Genomic DNA, 19,055 nt, shown 5'->3' on the forward strand with positions numbered 1-19,055 from the left:
ATCTTACCAGCAGTAGATGGCACTGCATAAACAGAACATATTTAGGCTGAAGTGATATCATAGCTTAAGGGATGTGTGTCTTTCAAATACTTTGGAAGGCTACATAGTCTTTTTTTTTTTTAAGCATGCCTTACAGTGACTGACACTGCTTCTGTAGTGTAGCTCTCCTAAACCTTTTTGTTTAGAGTATGAAAATTACAGACATAAAACAACGAAAATGAGCAAAATGCAAAATAAGTCACATAGAATATTCATTTCTCCAACTTAATGATGACCTTTGAAAGCTGGATGCTACTCTGACTTGAGTTCTCTGCAAATGTGATAAAACAGATCTCTATCAGGAGCTACTTGTTTATACAGGCATATTTTGTAGAAGATGCATGTACTTAAAACTCTTGCTTATGTCCAGAAACTGCTCTGCAAGGGTAACTTATTAGAGATCTCTCAGGGTATCTTTCAAGGTAAAAGTATGTCCTTAGGGCATCTCTTGGTTAATTCTTTCCTTTCGATATTGTATTCCAGGGGCAGATTTTCTGTCGTTAAGAAGTGTGACCAGAAGGGAACCAAGCGAGCAGTAGCCACTAAGTTTGTGAATAAGAAGTTGATGAAGCGAGACCAGGTTACTCATGAACTTGGAGTCATGCAGAATCTCCAGCATCCCCAGCTCATTGGCCTTCTTGATACCTTTGAGACCTCCACCAGCTACATACTAGTGTTAGAAATGTGTGTGGACCGCAATGTTACCTGTAAAATACAACCTGTGCAGCTGACTTTCTGGGGCTTTTATAGTGGTTTATGAATAAGGAACTTTAAGGTTTCACAGAAGTTTGAAGATGCCTAAATATAAGATCACAAGCATCTAATGCTGTTATGAAAACATTGAGTATATTATTATATTCAAAAGAAAATAAACTGATACATTAAACTGATATGTAGGCGATTATCTTAGTTGAAGGTCTAAGAATTATTTTATATCAGACAATTACGCAAGTGAATTAGCAATGTTGTGATCTTGGTAGCTTGATATCAAATCTCTTCATACACTAGCCTTGTGTCTTCTAGATGCTGCAGGCTATTCCTGTAGTCTATGGCAGGACATACCTGATTTTTTTCAAGTCTGGCTAAAATTACAGTATTTCTTCCTTTCCTTCTCTGCCTTCACCCTCTGCTTCCACTTCAGAATTACAAGTGCAGGTCAGCTATAAGTGATGTAGAATATTTTCACAGATGATCAAGCCAAACATCAGAAACAGTGATTACTTGATGCAGTTTTTTTAAGGGACTTGCCTTAAATATTTTTTAACATAACTTTCAAAACTTATATTTTCCTTTCAGTTCTGATATCTGAATTAAAACAAAATATAACCCTTGTAATTCCAATAGGGCTGACCAGGGTCGCCTTCTAGACTATGTCGTGCGATGGGGAAACCTCACAGAAGGGAAGATCAGACTCTACCTGGGAGAGATTCTGGAAGCTGTGCAGTATCTTCACAACTGCAGAATAGCACATTTGGACCTAAAGGTGAGGAGTGAATGGGATTCCTGGCAGTGTATGCTATTCCAGGCATAAAACTTTCCCTCTTGTAGGAAACTGGCAGATTGGAGCATAGAACTGTGAATTGCTTTGAGACTGTCTGAAGGAGGGTATGGGGCAGGGCTTTATTCCCAAATGCTTTAGATCACTCATAGCCAGCAAAGCAGAAACTTTGAATTCCCTGTGCTTTCTCCTTAAAGCTTGCTGGCCATATGTCTTCCTTTTTGCTGGAAATAATTGCTGATAGGAACAGTTTTGTTTATTTTTTCTTTTCTGAGGACCTTTCAGCAGAAATCCATTTCTTTCTCAAGAAGCGTAGAGTTCGTTGTGAAGAGACTGCTTTTCCTATGTTCCTCTAAATCTGTTTCTCATCATTGCACTTTGAGGGTTATGGTATCTGTGTGAATGGTACCTGTTGGTCCTTTGTTCTATGCTCTGAATTTTACTTGAGCCACAGGATTTGATGCATTCTGGTAGGAAAAGCTATACAAGGAGATCTTAAGGTTAATCTTAATAAAAAACTTATTCTTTATACTTCTATTGTCCACCTGTATTTGAATAATAAGGAATTATAGCATTGAAAACTCATCTTTGTAGGCAGGGTCTCTTTAGCCAAAAGGGGTCATGGTGAGAAAAAGCAAAAAGAGCCGGCATCTTCCCTCTACATACTTCTGTTTTCCAAGCAGAACCAGTCTGGTCTGCATATCATGGAGACCCAACATTTAAAGTTTTCTAGTGCTATGTGGAGTTCACCAGTACTTTTTCCAGTCTTAAAAACTAGTTGTAGGTAAGTCACTCTTACTTTGCTAAGATCCCAGCCACAGCAGCAGTACCTTCAGAAATAAAACCATAAAAATTTCTCCTGAGGCCATGTGCATCCAGCAGGATCTGCTGCTGCCATAGTCTCCTAACAGTGCTTGACTTCCATCTGTACAGCTGCATTACATGAAAGAATCACCAAGTAAAGCTGAATTCTGTTGAAAGCATCATGAAAATTCTGACAAAGTCTTCCAATCTTTAAATAAATACAAGGGTTTTGTTGTTTCTCTGTCATAAAGCAAATAGAGCAGTTGCTTTATTCACCCTCTGTTTGTAATTGCTGCTCTTTAAGCTTAAGTTCCCAAACACAGGTTCCTGTGAAACTTTCAGAGCTGTTATTGTGAACATCTGCAGTATTATCTGGCAGAACTATATTTCCTGCAAAAATTAGAGTGCCAGCAGCTGAAACACATCCATTGCACGATGTAGTTGGCAAGAGACTGCCTGCCGGTTGGTCTGGGGGAGGCCATGGTAGGACTGCCTGGGAGCTTTGCAGAGCTGGCCTGCAGCAGTAATCCTCACAGCTTGTAGCTGTTTGTTATGTTCTTGAGCGGACAGCACTGGCTGGGAAACAGTAATGTTGGAGCGTTAAATGTCTGGTAGACTGGCTTGAAAAAATGACATTTTAACTTTTCTTTTTATGTTTTCTAGCCTGAAAATATTTTGGTGGACCAGAGTTCCACTAAGCCAACAATAAAACTGGCTGACTTTGGAGACGCAGTCCAGCTCAATACCACGTATTATATCCATCAGTTACTTGGAAACCCAGAGTTTGCAGCTCCTGAAATTATTCTTGGAAATCCTGTTTCCCTCACTTCAGATGTTTGGAGCATTGGAGTGCTCACATATGTCCTTCTTAGTGGCGTCTCTCCTTTCCTGGATGAAAGTGTAGAGGAAACTTGCCTGAATATTTGCCGCTTAGACTTTAGTTTCCCAGATGACTACTTCAAAGGAGTTAGCCAGAAGGCCAAAGATTTTGTATGCTTCCTACTTCAGGATGACCCAGCTAAGCGTCCCTCGGCTGCACTGGCCCTCCAGGAGCAATGGCTGCAGCTGGGGAATAGCAAAAGTGCTGACAGCATTGACATATCCAGACTGACTTCATTCATTGAGCGGCGAAAACACCAGAATGATGTTCGACCCATCTGTAGCATTAAAAACTTCTTACAGAGCAGGCTCTTGCCAAGAGTTTGACCTTGCTTGAAGTTCTCTCTCATTCTCTTTCACCTGCCAATCAGACTGGAGATGGACTCCTCCTGCCAACCAATTAGACTGGAGATAGACTTCTCCTGCCAGCCAATCAGACTGGAGATAGACTCCTCCTGCCAATCAGCTGTTGACTTCAATTTTGAGGAAAGCAAACCCCGAGCCAACCAGCTGCTAGCGAATGTTCGTGTGCAAACGCATTCCAGGGGGACCCGCGCGGGGTGGCGCAGGGGACTGGCAATGCAGACTTCACTGGGGTGGAGGACGATAGCACTGTACTCTGCAAAAAGCAGTCACGAGCGATACAGTAACAGTATTTTATTCAGGTTTCTGCAAAAAAAAAAATAGTTTTTTTAATAAACAAGAGTTGAATTTTGCAAGTGAACTTAACTACCGTTTTCAAGATTTATTCAAGGAAGAAATGCCTATGTTCAAAGCACTGGTGTTAAACAAAAATGAAATCATGCCTGGAGAAGACTCACCCAAATGGCTGCCCATTGATACGGCCTCCATTTATAACATCTGGTTTTCACTTGGTCCTAGAGCTTTCCAGTTGCCTCGCCTGTATGTATCTCACGTAGCAGTGCACTGAGATCAGACTCTGCTTTTAAGTGCATCCAACCTCAAAGTTTTTGCATACAAATAGAATGAATCGTTTTGCTCTGATAAAATGTAGGCCTTACTTGTATATAGACTGTTACCTGCCTTCGGTCTGTAATTTTTTTTTTTTTTCCCCAGCCCTCCCCTTATCCTTTTTTTTCCCCTCCTTCCTAAATGGTGGTATACCACTGTGCGGGTCTTCAGTTTGGGTCAGTACTCGCTGTCCCCTTAGACAAGGACTTCGGGCTGGTGCCCAGCTTGCCGACCCGATTGTCAAGCAGTATACAGCAGGATGAAATACTGTAAATGCACTCATTTGGGATTTTGTTTTCTTTCATATCATGTGCAATGTTGTGGCTTTAACATTTTATGCAACTATTTATGAGGACCTCTGTTGTAACTGTAATAAATATATAGAAAAAGCACATACTTAGTACGGCGAGCTTTATGGTTTTGTTTGTGTGTTCGGGCTTTCTGGGTGGGCAGGGGCGGGTGTGTTGTACCACACTGTCATGATTAGTTTAAGATGAGGATTAGCTTAGAATTTAGTCAAGCCTAGTCAGTTTTAAGGATTGTTCAAAAAAAAAAAAAAAACCTAAAAAAAAACGAGAGAGAGAGATTCTTATCCCAAATCTCAAACTGGTTAAAAGTAGGGTGACACTTTTTAAGATTTATTATTATATTCAAAATGCCAAAGTCTGACTTTCCCAAAATCAGTCTCAACACTTACTACTTTTTAGAATTTTCAAGTCTGTGTTTACTTCCTTCTGTGAAATGAGCAAATGAATTTTGTGCTCTTTGGTGAAGAATACATTCAGAAAGTAGTGATCAGATGAGGAGAATCTGACACGTAATGTAATTGTCTTAGTAACTGTTTTTAAGGTTGAAGTAATATTAACGTGAGCTATTTAAAGACAGAGATGGTTTTCTGTGCATCACTGAGTTCATATGGGTGTGTTGTCATCTATGTGTGAAATGCCATGTTTAAAGAAATCAAGCCGACATCCCGCAATAGTTAGATATATGGGTCTTAAGCCATAACCTAGCTTGGGTTAGTTTTGAGCTTTGCGGCTTCCACTGTATTCTATTTATTCCTTTTTTGGTTTTTGGGTTTTTTTGTAAAGTTGTACAGAAACTTTTTAAAAGAAAACATCTGACTTCGAAACTGGATGTGTATTCGTACCAACCTCATATCATTATGTTTGTGTATTATTTTCCTTTATTGTTTTAGTTAAATTTTTGCTTTATTTTGCATGTATATTTCTTTGTACAGTGACGTTACATGTTTACACAGTATGACGTGATGTAAATATTTTATTTTGCCATCAGTTATTTTGAAAAAAAATTAAACATATTTGACATATTTGTCTGATCTCTTGCTTTAAGGAGTTTGAAAGTTTAGGTTTGGTTATATTTTAATTGGCCTCTGTATTTAAAAAGAAAAAAGTACATTATTTTATTGCTATAAAATTAAATTGCAATGATGTATCTTTCTTTCATGCCTTACAAAATAATATTTGCCTTTGCTCTTAGTGTTGAGTGCTTTGTAGTGTCATCATTACTTTTATATAAAACATGCGTAACTCTAACTGTGGAAATTCATTATAGCCTTTATTAGCTAGTAAATGTGACCAGCAGAGTTTTCTACCAGATGTTCCCAGTTAAAGACCGAAGGCCCATATTTCAGTTTAATATTAAACTGGGGAACAGATTTCCCACATCTTTTAGGTATTCCAGATTCATTATAAGGAAAAGTTACTTTCAACCACAAAGACTTGGGTTTTGCAGCTAAACTCTGCTCGCATCCTATAAGGGATGAAGCAGAAAAGTTTTCATTGTGTACATTTATATCTCTCCCTTTTCTGCTATCATTAAGCCATTTGCAATTCAAAATTACGTGAAAGGTCAAGGAACAATAGGGAGTGTTTATCCTTGTTACTGCATTGTATTCATGATTTTTTTCCACTCTTTTTTTTTTTTTTTTTTCCTCTATTACCTGTCAAGTGATGAAACAGTCCCTTTATGCCTCACAATTTACTACTGAGACAGTTGAGAGACACATTTTATATTGAGACAAAGAATATTCAGGGAGGATGCACTGCCAAGGAAGAGCCACGGGAAGCTTTTTCCATGACAGGGAAATAGATGCCAACATGCTCCATGGAAGAGTTTGTGTCCTTGAGTTCTTGAAAATACTTTTTCTTGACTGAAGATACACTCAGCTGGGGAGAAGTTACCCAAATGCTCTACAGAGAAATAACGTACTTGTAGATGTTTTAAGTAGCAGAGATATGTTCTTCCATTCATATGTGAACAAGAGTGTGCTGTTTCTGGCCCTCCGTGTGAGCCCTGTTACTTGGGAAAGCTAACATCTTTTGACAGAGTAGAGTTTTGCGCTAAAACTTGCTGGCTGTTCAGTGCAAGAGCCTCCAGCTGAGGAGAGCTTGAATGATGGGCTCCTCAGCTTGGACATCTCTTCAAATGCTTTAAAGAGAGAATGTGTGTGTAAGGTCCTTTTGTTTTGCTAAATTGTGTAGTGGGGGCTGCAAATACCACTTGGCCTCAGTTGGGCACAGTTCTCCATGACTGTTCTGCACACAACAAACCAGCAGCACAGGCTGACAGTGGAAACCAAAAGCATGGGTGAAAGGAATTGGTATGAGGTTTCTAATATGAGAATGTTGTAGAGCATAGGGAATGGCAGTCAACATCATAGCTGAAAGGGGGAAAAATAGCCAGGCATGTTCTAGAGAAGAATGTGTCCAAATGTTGCTTTTTGATGACATACCCCAATCACTTCTTACTGATAGTTTAGGATAGAAGAGAAGAGGTTGTCAGACTTTATAGTCAGTGCACATGTCAATACTTTTCAAGTGGGGTTTGAGAGTGCAGGAGTTCTCCGTTGCGCATTCGATGAATGCAGCTTAACTTGAAAAACATCATGCAACTGCTAAGCAGAAAGCCTGGTAATACTTCCATGGTCAGGGAAGCAGCCTACGTTGCCTTCCTGTGGGCAGAGGCCTAACACATGCCTGCCTGTGCCCATGAGAAGTGGGATGGGAGAGCCTGGTTTTATCTTGTGTGAGCATAGGGATCGCTTAACTGTAAGCCATCCTTATTCTCAGATGGGACTATTAATGTGTTGATGAATAGAAGAAAAAAATAATTGTTTTTCCAAATCCAAAAAGCATGCTCAGGCCAGGGCGCAACAGAGATCCTGCAGACTGACACAGCAAAAGCATCTGGCTTCCTAAAAAGATTTCAGTACCTTTGCAAACCTGATTGGTAGTAGAAGATGCCTGAAAATATAATGGAATGTTTTTTACGTGTAACATAATGCATGACATTGTCAGGAAACATTAAAACCCTACTGCTGAGGGAGAGTCAGTGTAGGACTCCATCAAAAAGAGGGCCTGGTGAGTGAGAAATTAATGTAACAAAGGGGAAAACCAATGGCTGGCTTGAGGGTAAGCCCCGTGGTTCCCAAAATCTTAACAGAAATGAAGACAGGAATATACTTAACCAGCGTCCATGGGTAGTGAAATCTATGAGTAGCTGGTATTTACTGAGTATTCGGTCAGCCGATCTTTGCTGTGAGCAGCAGTGTATTCGTGTGCTAGGGATTAGTGCAGGGAGCGTTACCAGGTCTGCTCCAGTCGGGAAGATGAGCTAAGCCTTACGTACCCTTTCCATGTGTGTATAGGCTCTGTGTGGGTGTGTTACTAATTTCTCTGCTACAGGGATTCAGTTGCGTGTGGAGGTAGGTAGAATCTGGTAAGACCAAGTTTCTGTATTTGTTTAAACCAGCTCTAGGTATTGTGGTGTTTTTGTCAGAACCACTGCTTTATCCCTCAGGCAGGCAACTTCTGATTTTTTATTTTCTTTTCCTGAGATTAAATATTGATGGAGGTTATATTATCTGTCATACTAAATGGTCTTCCTGACAAAATGTCTTTGCCTCTCATGGAAGAAAAGTCCATTGAGAATTATGTAATATCTAATTATCGTTTTAGAATGGCAATAAACCATTGCTATCCATAACTTTGTTTAGCAGCGGGTTATGCAGTCGAGCTCCATACTGTGTGAAGAACCCATCAATATCTTCATTTGATGTTTCTGAAGTTTTGGTTTGGAAAAGACAATGAGCAGTTCATCTTCCCAACTTGTGTGTCCTACCTCTGCTTTTAGTCTTCTACCTTACTTTTCATTCGGTCCTCTGTTTACCAAGCTAAAGAGTACTGGTCTATTTATTCCTCACGGGGAAGCTATTTATCATCTTAATTACCTTTTTCTGAACCTTCCCTAGTTCCAAGTCATATATTGCCTATGATGGGAGAGGGCAAAGCTCACACAATATTCATGATAAAGGTGCGTCATGAGTTACACAGTTGCAAAATGGTACTTTGTTCTCTATTCCTTTTCTAAAAATTCCAAATGGTCGCCTTGCTTTGACTTCTTTTGAGCTGATACTTCTTAGAATATTAAATCCTGAGATCACGTTCCCAAGTTGAGTGGCAATGGTCAGTTTAGAGCCCATGATCGTTTATGTAAAACTTGGATGCCCCTTTCAGCACATCCTGCACGAACATTAATTTTCTCTGACTGAATTTTGTCAGCATCTTTATTTCAGCCTACGAAGCCGAGGTAGTAAGATTGCATTAGGGAAAGATTGTTCTGATGGAATTGAGCATGGAGATCTCTTATATTAAAAAAATAGAAGCTGACTACTGCTGGTCTCTGGCCTTTATTTTATGACTCAGTCAGCCTAGCTCCCCTGATGTTTTCAAGAACTTCTTTCAGTCTATCCTGACAAGAGATAGTTTTCTTGCTAGCTCCTGGAGCCATCAAACTCATTTCCTCTTATCCTGAGGAAGGAAATTGTAACCCACCTTGGACTTGATTAAGCTGAAACACTCCACTTTCAAATTAAATTTCAAACACTGATTTTAGTGAGGATAGCACCCTCACTTCAATAAGAGGATTTACTTGGGTCTCAAGCAGGAGGCTTGTTTCCACACTGAAATCACACATGAGGAGTGTCTCCAAAGATTAGCTGCAGAAATTTCACATTAAGCTTCCTGAAGACTCACCTGGCAGTAGTCAGCACCAGGAATTAACTTAGCACACCCTGAACTCGGTCTCTGCAAGGGACTGCTGTCCCAAGGGTTACTCCCAAATACTGAGGAAGAGCTGGCAGCAGCTGGAAGTTTGCCCTGTTGTACCACTGGGAATCTGCCTAATCACTCTGGTTGAATACCAGTTTACATCACATATCCTGCCTGTTTTTACACATCTTGCCTGTGTGTTGCTGAAGACCATGTGTTCCCTTGAGATGGATGGTTCTTCAAGCTCTCAGACTTTCCCTTCAGTGATGCCAAGATCCACTGAGTATTTGCAGAATGATGTCATTTAATTTGCCATCTCGCAAGACTGATGGTGAGAGAGTACTTCCTTCTTTGGTGATGGAGCTCTCTCCTGGGACTCGGAGGGTTTGGGACTCTGCTTGCCAGAAAAACGCAAAGCTAGGGAAATGTGCTAGTCCCAGTTACAGGACTTAATGCATCCATTGGTTCATTCTGGTTTTGTTGCTGTTGTTGGGAGCTTTAGATGCTAGTGGGCAATCTTAGCTGTTTTCACACTGATAGGAAAAGAATGTCATGTTGTATCATGAAGTCTTAAGGGAGGCTTTTAGGATGGGGTGTCCATGATCACCAAAATGTCAAAATTACTCACTGCTTTAGAAATTTGATGGAGGCCGAAACTTGTTTCTTCCAAGGATCTTCCACAAAGTAAAGCAGGGTGTAAATCTGGTGATGATTGCTCCTTTTACCCTGGTTACTTGTTGTGGAGGACAACTGGAGATCACTTTTCAGACCTGGTTGCAAAGAACATAATCCATGCTGTTGTACTCCATCTCATAGCTTGGGTGTTGAATGGTTCTAAAGTGAGTCTAGTCTTTATTTGTCTTTTTGGATTAAGTACTAATTTTTCTAAGTGGACCTGTTTTTTCACTTAATGTTTAGCTATTCATCTCCTTTTCAATAGTCTGCTTAATAGTCTATTACTTTTAAGAATGGAAATGTGATATTCTCTATTTGATGAAGTATGGATATAGTATAAATATCTGATACATCATAAAGTATAAGGTTGCAATAGGGGTCAGCATCTCTGCTGGGGAAGTCATCTGCTTGCTCTAAGAGGCGCTCTGTTTTCTCTCATCCCACTCTGCGGGGAATTTTTAGGTATAAAAATCCTAGCTGAATTCCTGTTACACTGGTGATCATGATATGGATGAGATAATCATCTGAGCTTGTAACCACTTCACCTTTTGACAACCTTTTTTCTTCCAGGAGCGTGAGAGAGATTCAGGTCTAATAACTGTTCCTTCTAATGTTGTTTTCTTCCAGGTAATTTATCAGGTTTGTTTAAGAGCTTATGCTGGGCCAATAGCTGTGTGTTGTTTCTGCCAGGAGTGAAGAAATTAATGTCATTGTTTTCTTTTCCCTCTAGCACATTTCTGTGGTCAAAGAGTTGCTTCATAACTCACACAAAACTTCAGCTTTGTCCTTTGTTCTGCAGAAAATCAAACCTTTCAGGGCAGTCTTCGTACATGGTGGCTGCCAAAACTAAATAATCTAACGGTGTGAGCCTGAGGAATTTGTCTCACTGGCTAGCTGGCAGTTTCATGCCCTGCAGCAAGCCTGTCAAGGTAGATCCACTACCTCTGCTGAGAGCATTTCTCTACTGCAACTCAGGCAATAGCAGTGGAAAATGTCCTTGTCCCTCTGATTTGCAAAGTCATTGTTGGGGAGTTGCATTTGCACGTTGGCACTACACCATTCCTCAGTTTCCGTGTACGATGCTTCTCTTGTTGCTCAGTGAAAGTCCGAGATACGCATTCAGTTACTGTGCGCATGTGTATGGTGTTGCCTGGATTTATCACACGGTATGGGACACGTATGCAAGCACTCACAAGAGAAAAGAAAACTAGCCATTTGGTGGATCTCTTTGAAACATCTCTGTATGTTGCTTTTTCTCCAGTTACCTTCTGAAGGATCATCAGATGTGAGGCAATGAAGGATATAATGTCTGTAGTGCTAAATTACATTGGCACACATGGATAACTTTGTGCTGTAAGAAAGGGTGGCGACTGCGATGGAGTGCACGCGTGCTGCAAATACTGCAAAAAGATGTATGTTGACAAAGCATATAGATTTCTTCAAGGTGTGTTGACTGCACATACAATTCTTGGTGGGTTTTTTGGTGAGATTTTTTTGGTTTTGTTTTTAAATTCAGGGGATGCAAACTAATGTCATGCATAAAATGATATTTTCCTTTCTTTTGCTTTCTCTGTAAGTAGAAATATAGCAGTGGTGAAGAGAGACATAGGTGATTATTTATATGCACGAACAAAGGAAGCCTAGTTTCCTAGGGCTTTGCCTCAGAGGTGAATCGTGTGGTAGTGCATGGGAAAGAAATCAAAGCTGTCCCCAAATCTGAGTTACTCATGATACTTATGACATGATAACAGCATGAGCTTGTTCTGCCTGATGTCTTGGAGAAGCTGAGGGTGCTACATCCAATTCAGACAGCTAGCAATTCCAAATGTACTCGGGGGTAATACAGATGGAGACTGGGGAGAAACAAGACTACAGAGAGAAACAGTGAAAGATGGGAAGCAAACCCAGAAAGGAGGTTACTGTACACATCTTACTAGGATGCCAATGACAAGTTAGCCTCCCTAGGAGTAAGCATGGACAACGCTGGACTTTAACTGCACATCTGATCACTGCCACCACCTCAGAGTCTGACGAAGGGGAGAACAATGCACCTACAGAAACCATGGCACGGCTGCCTGCGTATGTTCTGCTTTTTGGTATGGAACTTTACAGCAAATATCTGATGTACTTAAACGTCTTTTCCTCAACACTGATACAATGCTGTTTGCTACCTCTTTGCACTGGCTGTAAGTTTTCTGTTACTAGGTCATGACTGGCTTTAGAGTGTGCACTGCCAGCCAGCAGTTCAGCCATGAGAAAGACATTGCAACTTTCAACATCTTTGGAGCAGGAAGGGAGAAATGCTGAAGAGGATGGTAATCCCTGGAGATGAGAAAGAGGAGAACTGGCCTGCAAACATGTTCAAATATGCAAAAACAGTAATCAAGATCTTTTTACTCTAAAAAGTATTTCCAGTAATTTCTGATAAGCTAATGGGTCTAGTGGAGGCAAGATAAGAGTATACTGAGAGTAGACGGCATCCCTTCAAAATAATTCACTGTGCAAGTCAAAAGCTTTCCTCTAGAAGTATTTGCTGTTTGTCTTGGAAGCTAATATCCCAAAGAGACTGCAGAGATAAAGTTCAGAGAGAGGAAAATATCTTTATTTGGTATTTAATAAAGACATTTTAAGTATCTTTGAGTAAGAATGTTCTGGGATAGTCAGTACATGGCCAAGAGGCCTATGATTCCTTTTTATCTTCCAAAGGATTTATGGATGGGTAGGGATGGCATTTGTTTGTGAAAGAAAACATCTGTTTCTGTTTGCATGCTGTGACTTTTCCAGTTGTGAGTGGTTAGGCAAGTAGTGCAAGTACTTGATTAAAGTTGAATCTTCCTCTTCAGTCTGTAATGTTTGGTTTGACAAATAATCAAGAAATGTATTTTTCTCTGTTAGTTAACTGCAAGAGTTGAGGGGGATAACCTTTTACAAGGCCTAAACACCATCTGTAGTTTTTAAAGAAATAAGCAGGAAATGGTAATGCTCTTTTCCATTAGTTCAGATGTGAACTCTTTCTGTACTTAAGTACTTCACAGAAACTCTTTATCTGCTTTATAAATCTATTCCCAGATAACCTGAGTATTTCTTCTAGCAATCTTGCTTTTCTAGTTTATCATTTCTATCACACCTCCGACCCTGTAATAGTAAGCAACCATTGTGATAATCTATTTATGTTTGAAGTGGCTTTTTAAAAAAAAAAAAAAAAAAAAATATTGAAACCACATGTGCATGTTGTGGAATCTAATAGCGTGAAAGATGCAGCTGATGTTTGTAAAGGTTTGGGTTTGTGGTTTTTTTGTCCAGAGCCTTGGTATTGCTGTCCTACGTCATGCAGTGGTTTATTTTCCATGGTTAAGTTTGCTTGATGTCAAACATTGACCTTTTTGCCCAAGTCAGACAATGAAATATCAACTTCTACCATCTTACTTGAGCTTCTCCCTCTCTTCTATTTTAGAGGTGCAAGGGAAAAGCTTTCCAATTGGATAAAGGGGTGTTAGATGAAGAATGCATTTCTTTGTAAATGTTGGAGGTCTTCTATACTGAAGTAGTATAAGGGTGGGTTGTCTTCTGTATAAACAGTTGTATTTCTCTTTCATGCTGTGGTGCTGTCACGGGACATCTGCCACCCTGCGTTATTGCAGCTATTTCTTGTCATCAAGGCTTTTTTTAAAAAAAACAAAAAAATTTAAGAGTTTCTCCAGCCACTGGAAGTGAAAATTATGTTATTTCATCATAGAGCAGTGTGGCACTCAAAGGCATACCTGTAGCAGGGACTGCTGTTCTAACTTTTCTGCTGGAGGACACAATCCCCAGAGCTCTGTTTGCATCACTCTGGAGAGCTCTGCTGGAGCTGGTGTCCCAAGACGTCTACTCTTTCTTCTCCAAGTTCTTCCCTTCTGTGCATACTTAATGCTCTCCTACACCATTCTGTGGGAGGGAAGGTGAAAGGGCTCTTTGCTAATTGTGAAACACTTAAAAAGGTCTTTCCTAGCTGCTCTTCAGAGGAGGGGTGTAGAAACACTTGTGTTGGGGAAAAAGAAAATGCACAAATGGCAAATCATGAGAGCTGTGTGGGAAGTCGTGCTCTTCTGCTGACTGCCCGTCCTCAGTTATGGTGAAGGACATTAGATGGGCAGGAGGAATGTACTCCCAAGGACACAGGGTGTACCCACCACAAGGACGCAGCTTCGTGTCCAAAGTACCCTGTCCTAGAAACAAAGTGCTCAGGTGTCGAGAGCGGTTTTTTGGGAAGAATCTATGCACACAGAGATCCAGCACTTTATATAAAACAAGCTATATATAAAGATTTGTATGTACTAACATTGTCGCCTTGCAGTGTTTTACAGCACACCGCATGTCCTGGCCTCCTTTTGAGGTGACCGAGCGGGCGTTACATCCTAAATCTGCCAGTGCGACAGACATCTCAGTTTCCTGTTTCTAGCAAGGCAGCTGACTTCACACCGTTGAGCATCCATATAAAAAGCTGAAACTGCTTTAACTGTTTGTGACAGCGGTGTTTGGCTCAGCAAGTCTCTCACAGCAGTCAGGCGATGGAGGCTGGGAGGTAGCTGAGGTCTCCACTTAGGTTGCGCTGTGAAATCCTGAAATCCCGTCCTTGTTTCTCGTGAGGAAAACACGAGTTATGGCAGCTGGCTCGCGTGTATTTGCCATTCCCTCAGCCACGCTTAAGCTCATTTTTTGAAATGTTTCAGTTAATTCCATAAACAAGACGAATCTAATGTTGCATTGTGGGGTGGGGGGGGGGAGGCTTTCAAAAACTGTAGGTCCATGTATGGAGACACAGGGTTTGCAAAACCTACCACCATCTGCAGCCATAATTTCGGCATTTTAGGCCTCCTCCTAGTTTGACTATACAAATGTCTCGGTTTCTGTTGAGTTGCTCATTTGCAGCTGACGTATTGCCACTTAAATGCAGTAGCTCATTTCTGGCTGAGCTCCATGTTGGACTTTATAACAGCTCTCTGTATTTGTTTATTGAGCACAAATTATTTTACTATTGGGTGTAGCTCTTTATGAAGTCTGTCTCCTGGTAATATTGCCAGTGAAAGGAAGTATAACTATATGATATTTACCTTACCATGATTCTGTTGCAATCATGCTGTTAGAGTCACACTAGCACATTTTGTGTCCCAGCAATACTTGAAGGTCAGCAGAGGAAGGACTGCTGCTACGTCGCTTGGAAAAAACCAAATGTAGCAAAGCATAAAGAATCATCTTGTTAGAGTTTTTTCATTTGAAATACACAACATAGAGTTGTGCATTTGCCAGTTATGTTAGATCTAATAAAAAAACTTAAACAAACCCAGCAACATTATGCTTGTATGACCTGTAGAAAAGTGCTCCAGTGCCTTCTGGAACAACTTATGGTAGATGGAGGAAGGGGCAGAATGCCCTCATCTGACTCGACTTTGTGAAATGTCCTGAAGGTGAGGTGGTTTTGGGATGTGAGACACTTGTCAGAAGAAGAGACCCCAAGAGCAAGGCTCTTCAACGCCTCAGAGCTGAGGATCTATAATTAACAGCAGCAATGGTTGTACATTCTGTTCCTCATTGGTTTCCTGCTGTGTCTCCAGCGTGTCAGATTCCGTCCCTCGCAAAAATGGAAGTTTAGATGGTCTCCCTTTCATTTCTCCTCTCAGACAATTTGTCATGCATTTATGCTCTCAGTGCTAAAACAAGTTTATTAACATATGTAGAAACCATTTAAGCTTTTCAAACAAAACCTGTGACATAAGGATCCAATTATGTGATTGTGTAGTTAATGATCCTTTTAAATCTAACAGCTCCCCATAAAAATTTGGTGGCAGCTTCGAGTATCTTCAAACTGTCATCCTGAAGTGCCAGAGAAAGTAGTATTATTCTGATGTCATGTAAATCTAGATTGTTCAGAGGATATGATTACATCTAGAAGTAATTTTGAGGAAATAAAGGCAGAATCCAAGATACAGTCCTCCTCCTCCTGAACTTAGGAGGAAGACTTCTGTTTTGTTCTTCTAGTGCTACTCAAAATCCACACCTTCCTTCTGTAAAATGGATGCAGGAAGCTGAAATGAAGCACCAGCTCCTGACTCCTGTAGCTTGCAGCAAATGTGCTTGGAGTCCAACCTGCTGGGGATGGATCAGACGTTCTGAGCTGTGCTGCACCCCTTTGTGCACACCCAGGGGTGGCATCTGGGATCTCTGCGTGCCTGACACGCTGAGGGAACAACAATTCTTGCAGGGCCATGGGATCTCCGGAAATCCTATAAACATCCCAAGCCACTGAGACAAAATGTCTGTGGGGGAATGTGGGTCCAGGGAAAGGTGTGTGTATGTATATATTTGAGAAGAAGCCATATGGGAACAGCCAGGAAATTTCATTTTTACATTCCCAATACAGGCTATATTTTAAATAAAATGTATGTCATTTACTTGCCAGGAAAGTCAAAATCCCAATACTTGCAGTCTATATAGTAGAAAGTCAAAAGGGGTAAGATCCATAAAAAATTACAGAGAAAGAAATCATTGAATCCTTTGTGAGGAAGGTGCTGACATCCCTCGCAAGTAGGAGAATTCTGTCTTAATTGTCAGTGACTGCAAAGGGAGATGAAAGTGCTGCTCATCATCACAGCGGGGGCTGCACGCTCAGCTGAAGAGTCTCCATCACCATGGTATTTTCAGCATCTCTCAATTTTAATCATCAAGCTTTGCTTTACAGATGGAGAAAGCTTATTTCCTTTCCCCTTTTTTTTAACAGGTGGTAAAAGGATTTGCTGAAGATGCATAAGATTTTGGCAACTGCAAAAATAGAAATTCAGCCTCTGAATTCCTGTCCTGTAGCCTAATTAAATGAAATGCCATCCTTTCTTCTGTGTTCTGAAACATACAGACAAGTATAGTGTATATTAGCTTAGCAGTAGGTTGTTTTGACCCGCTAAATGAAGAAGCACATCTATTAATTTCAGCTGTCAGCATGGATGGTGATTCTCTTAGGAGATGTGGGAAAGAAAATGGCAAACAGACCCAGGATGTTTATCTCTGCAATCCAGAATAAGCAAACTATCAGCTGCACAAAGCGTCTTTCAGAAAGGAGCATCTTCTGTTACTGTTTCTATTAATCTAAAAGTCATTGCGATCAATAAGCTGCATTCTGAAAGGGGGCATGTACATGCTCAAGCCCTTGTCTGTCCGTGACTTTTCCATCAGCACTGTTGCTCCTTTGTGTACAGGCTTCTGCTTTCTCTTTCTGGCATCGGTTTTTACATCTGTTTCTTTTTCCTGCTTGTTGCTAAGTCTCCCTCTGAAGAAAGTTTGTTCTCTTCACTGATGGCGTTTGATGTTTGGGGTTGGAGTGACTCCTTCCTCCAAAAGGAACGAGCTCTTTTCTTCCCCTCAGTGATCCTGTTTTGCTGTTTCAGTACAAAATAAGCCATCGCTGATGACTTGCTGTGGTTCTCAGTGGAGGTGGCAGAAAGCAGCTTGCTCCTCCTCCTTCAGAAGAGAAGCCCGGGGAAGGGGGTGCTCTGATCTTCGGATCTGTAGTCTCAGTGAGTCACTCACAGCACCCAGGTCTTAAAATGCCTACTTTGATTTTTTGCTATGCACTTTTGACAGTGAAACATAAATATTTAGGCACTGTTGCAAAGCCAGGCACTGACACTAAAAAAAAAAAAAAAAAAAAAAAAAAGGCAAGTGCCCACAAATAGGCCATGTCTTGTTTCTTCTGGCAGTAACATCTTACAGCCTGAAGGAGAAACAGCTGAATTCTGAGTCATTGCATGTTGATTTCTAAAGAAAAAGAAGCCATAATATGGACTCTTAATCCAAGTATGAAGCATCTGATTTACAAAGAATTGTCCAAAAGCAAGGCCCATCACAGATTTTGTAACAGGGATTCCCTTTCCCAAAGATGTTGGTCTTCCGTGCCCAAGCTCAGGCACAGGAGGCAACTCTGCACTAACAACTTGCTCGATGCTTCCAAAATCCCAGCCTGTTCAGAAAGCAGACTGTATTGATGCTAGTCCCAGTACTAGTCTTCAGAAGGAAAAGGATAGCCTGGAGACCCAATAAGTGACCTGCTGTGCACCCGCATAGGACAGCACCTCTCCTGCCCCCAAGACCTTGGCTGCAGCAGAAAGTTGGCAATGATAGGGATAATTGTTCCTAAAAGGGTGATTTTCTTCCAGCTAACAGACGAGAGGTTGGACAACTTATTACACCAGAACGAAAGTGATTACATGCAATGGGAAGTTGGGGTTATTTGTCTCTGGAACCCTATTCTACTTTCGACAGAAAGGGGGAAAGCAGAAAGGCAGGGAGAAGTTGGCTTTAAAGCTCAGTAATAGAGACGAAACTGCAACTCTGGGGCAAGCTCAGCAGTCATCGCATCTCTAAAGCATTTGTGCTGAAAGCTTTCAGACAGCTGGATGATGTTGTGCCACGTCATGTTTGGGTTTCCAAACTGCCGCTGAAGACCAAGAGCTCTCCTATCATTTGCGAGCAGGGAAACAAGCGTGCTGAGCTGCGGTGAAGTCAAGTGCAGACCTCATTTTCTACATCTCGCAGAACCACAAGGGAATGTCACGGGTAGGGGAGGCCATCTGATAACCTCCACCACAGAAGCGTGGGGGTGGACAAAGGAAATTTCCTCGTCAGCTTGTGAATGTGATAAGAGTGCAAATAGGCAAGCATGCAAACACCAGCTACTTAGTAAAACACAGCTATTCTTAGTTTGCGGATTATATCAGCCCAGGTGGTCACTGCCTCTAGCACACCGAACTTGTCATCTTCCATCTCTTCTCCCCATGACCCTGCATAAACCTCTTAGTTGATTCTAATAAAAAAAAAGGCATGAGGTGTGTGGGCGTGTGGAATTTATCCCGTATTTTTTATAAAAAAAAAGTCCAGTTCCAAAGCTTAGCTGAGGCTTTTCTGCAAAGAAGGGGTGCAGAAGGTCCTGGTCTGTACTCTTCTTCTTTTTGGAGCCCTTTTTTGCCTATAGCCAGATCCTGTTGGAGCAAAGATGACATTGCTTTCCAAAACTCCTCCAAGTTCGTAGATCCTTGCCACGTAGACCGTTCACGTGTCCCAGTTTTTTCACCACGCTCTAAAGATGC

The 19,055-nt window shown here is 41.1% G+C and overlaps 1 protein-coding gene across 2 annotated transcripts in view; it reads left to right on the forward strand.

Moving 5' to 3' along the window:
- Positions 1 to 4,584, forward strand: part of TRIO (trio Rho guanine nucleotide exchange factor) — a 259,674-nt gene extending 255,090 nt beyond the window's left edge. For both annotated transcript variants that reach the window (XM_075744826.1, XM_075744827.1), the window contains 3 exons: positions 523 to 723; positions 1,384 to 1,522; positions 3,005 to 4,584. In XM_075744826.1, the coding sequence (XP_075600941.1) occupies positions 523 to 723; positions 1,384 to 1,522; positions 3,005 to 3,547 (883 nt within the window). In that variant the 3' untranslated portion in view covers positions 3,548 to 4,584. The remainder of the gene's footprint in view (positions 1 to 522; positions 724 to 1,383; positions 1,523 to 3,004) is intronic.
- The last annotated feature ends 14,471 nt before the right edge of the window (positions 4,585 to 19,055 follow it).

This window comes from Balearica regulorum, chromosome 2 (assembly GCF_011004875.1).
Source record: "Balearica regulorum gibbericeps isolate bBalReg1 chromosome 2, bBalReg1.pri, whole genome shotgun sequence".
Classification (NCBI taxonomy): domain Eukaryota; kingdom Metazoa; phylum Chordata; class Aves; order Gruiformes; family Gruidae; genus Balearica; species Balearica regulorum.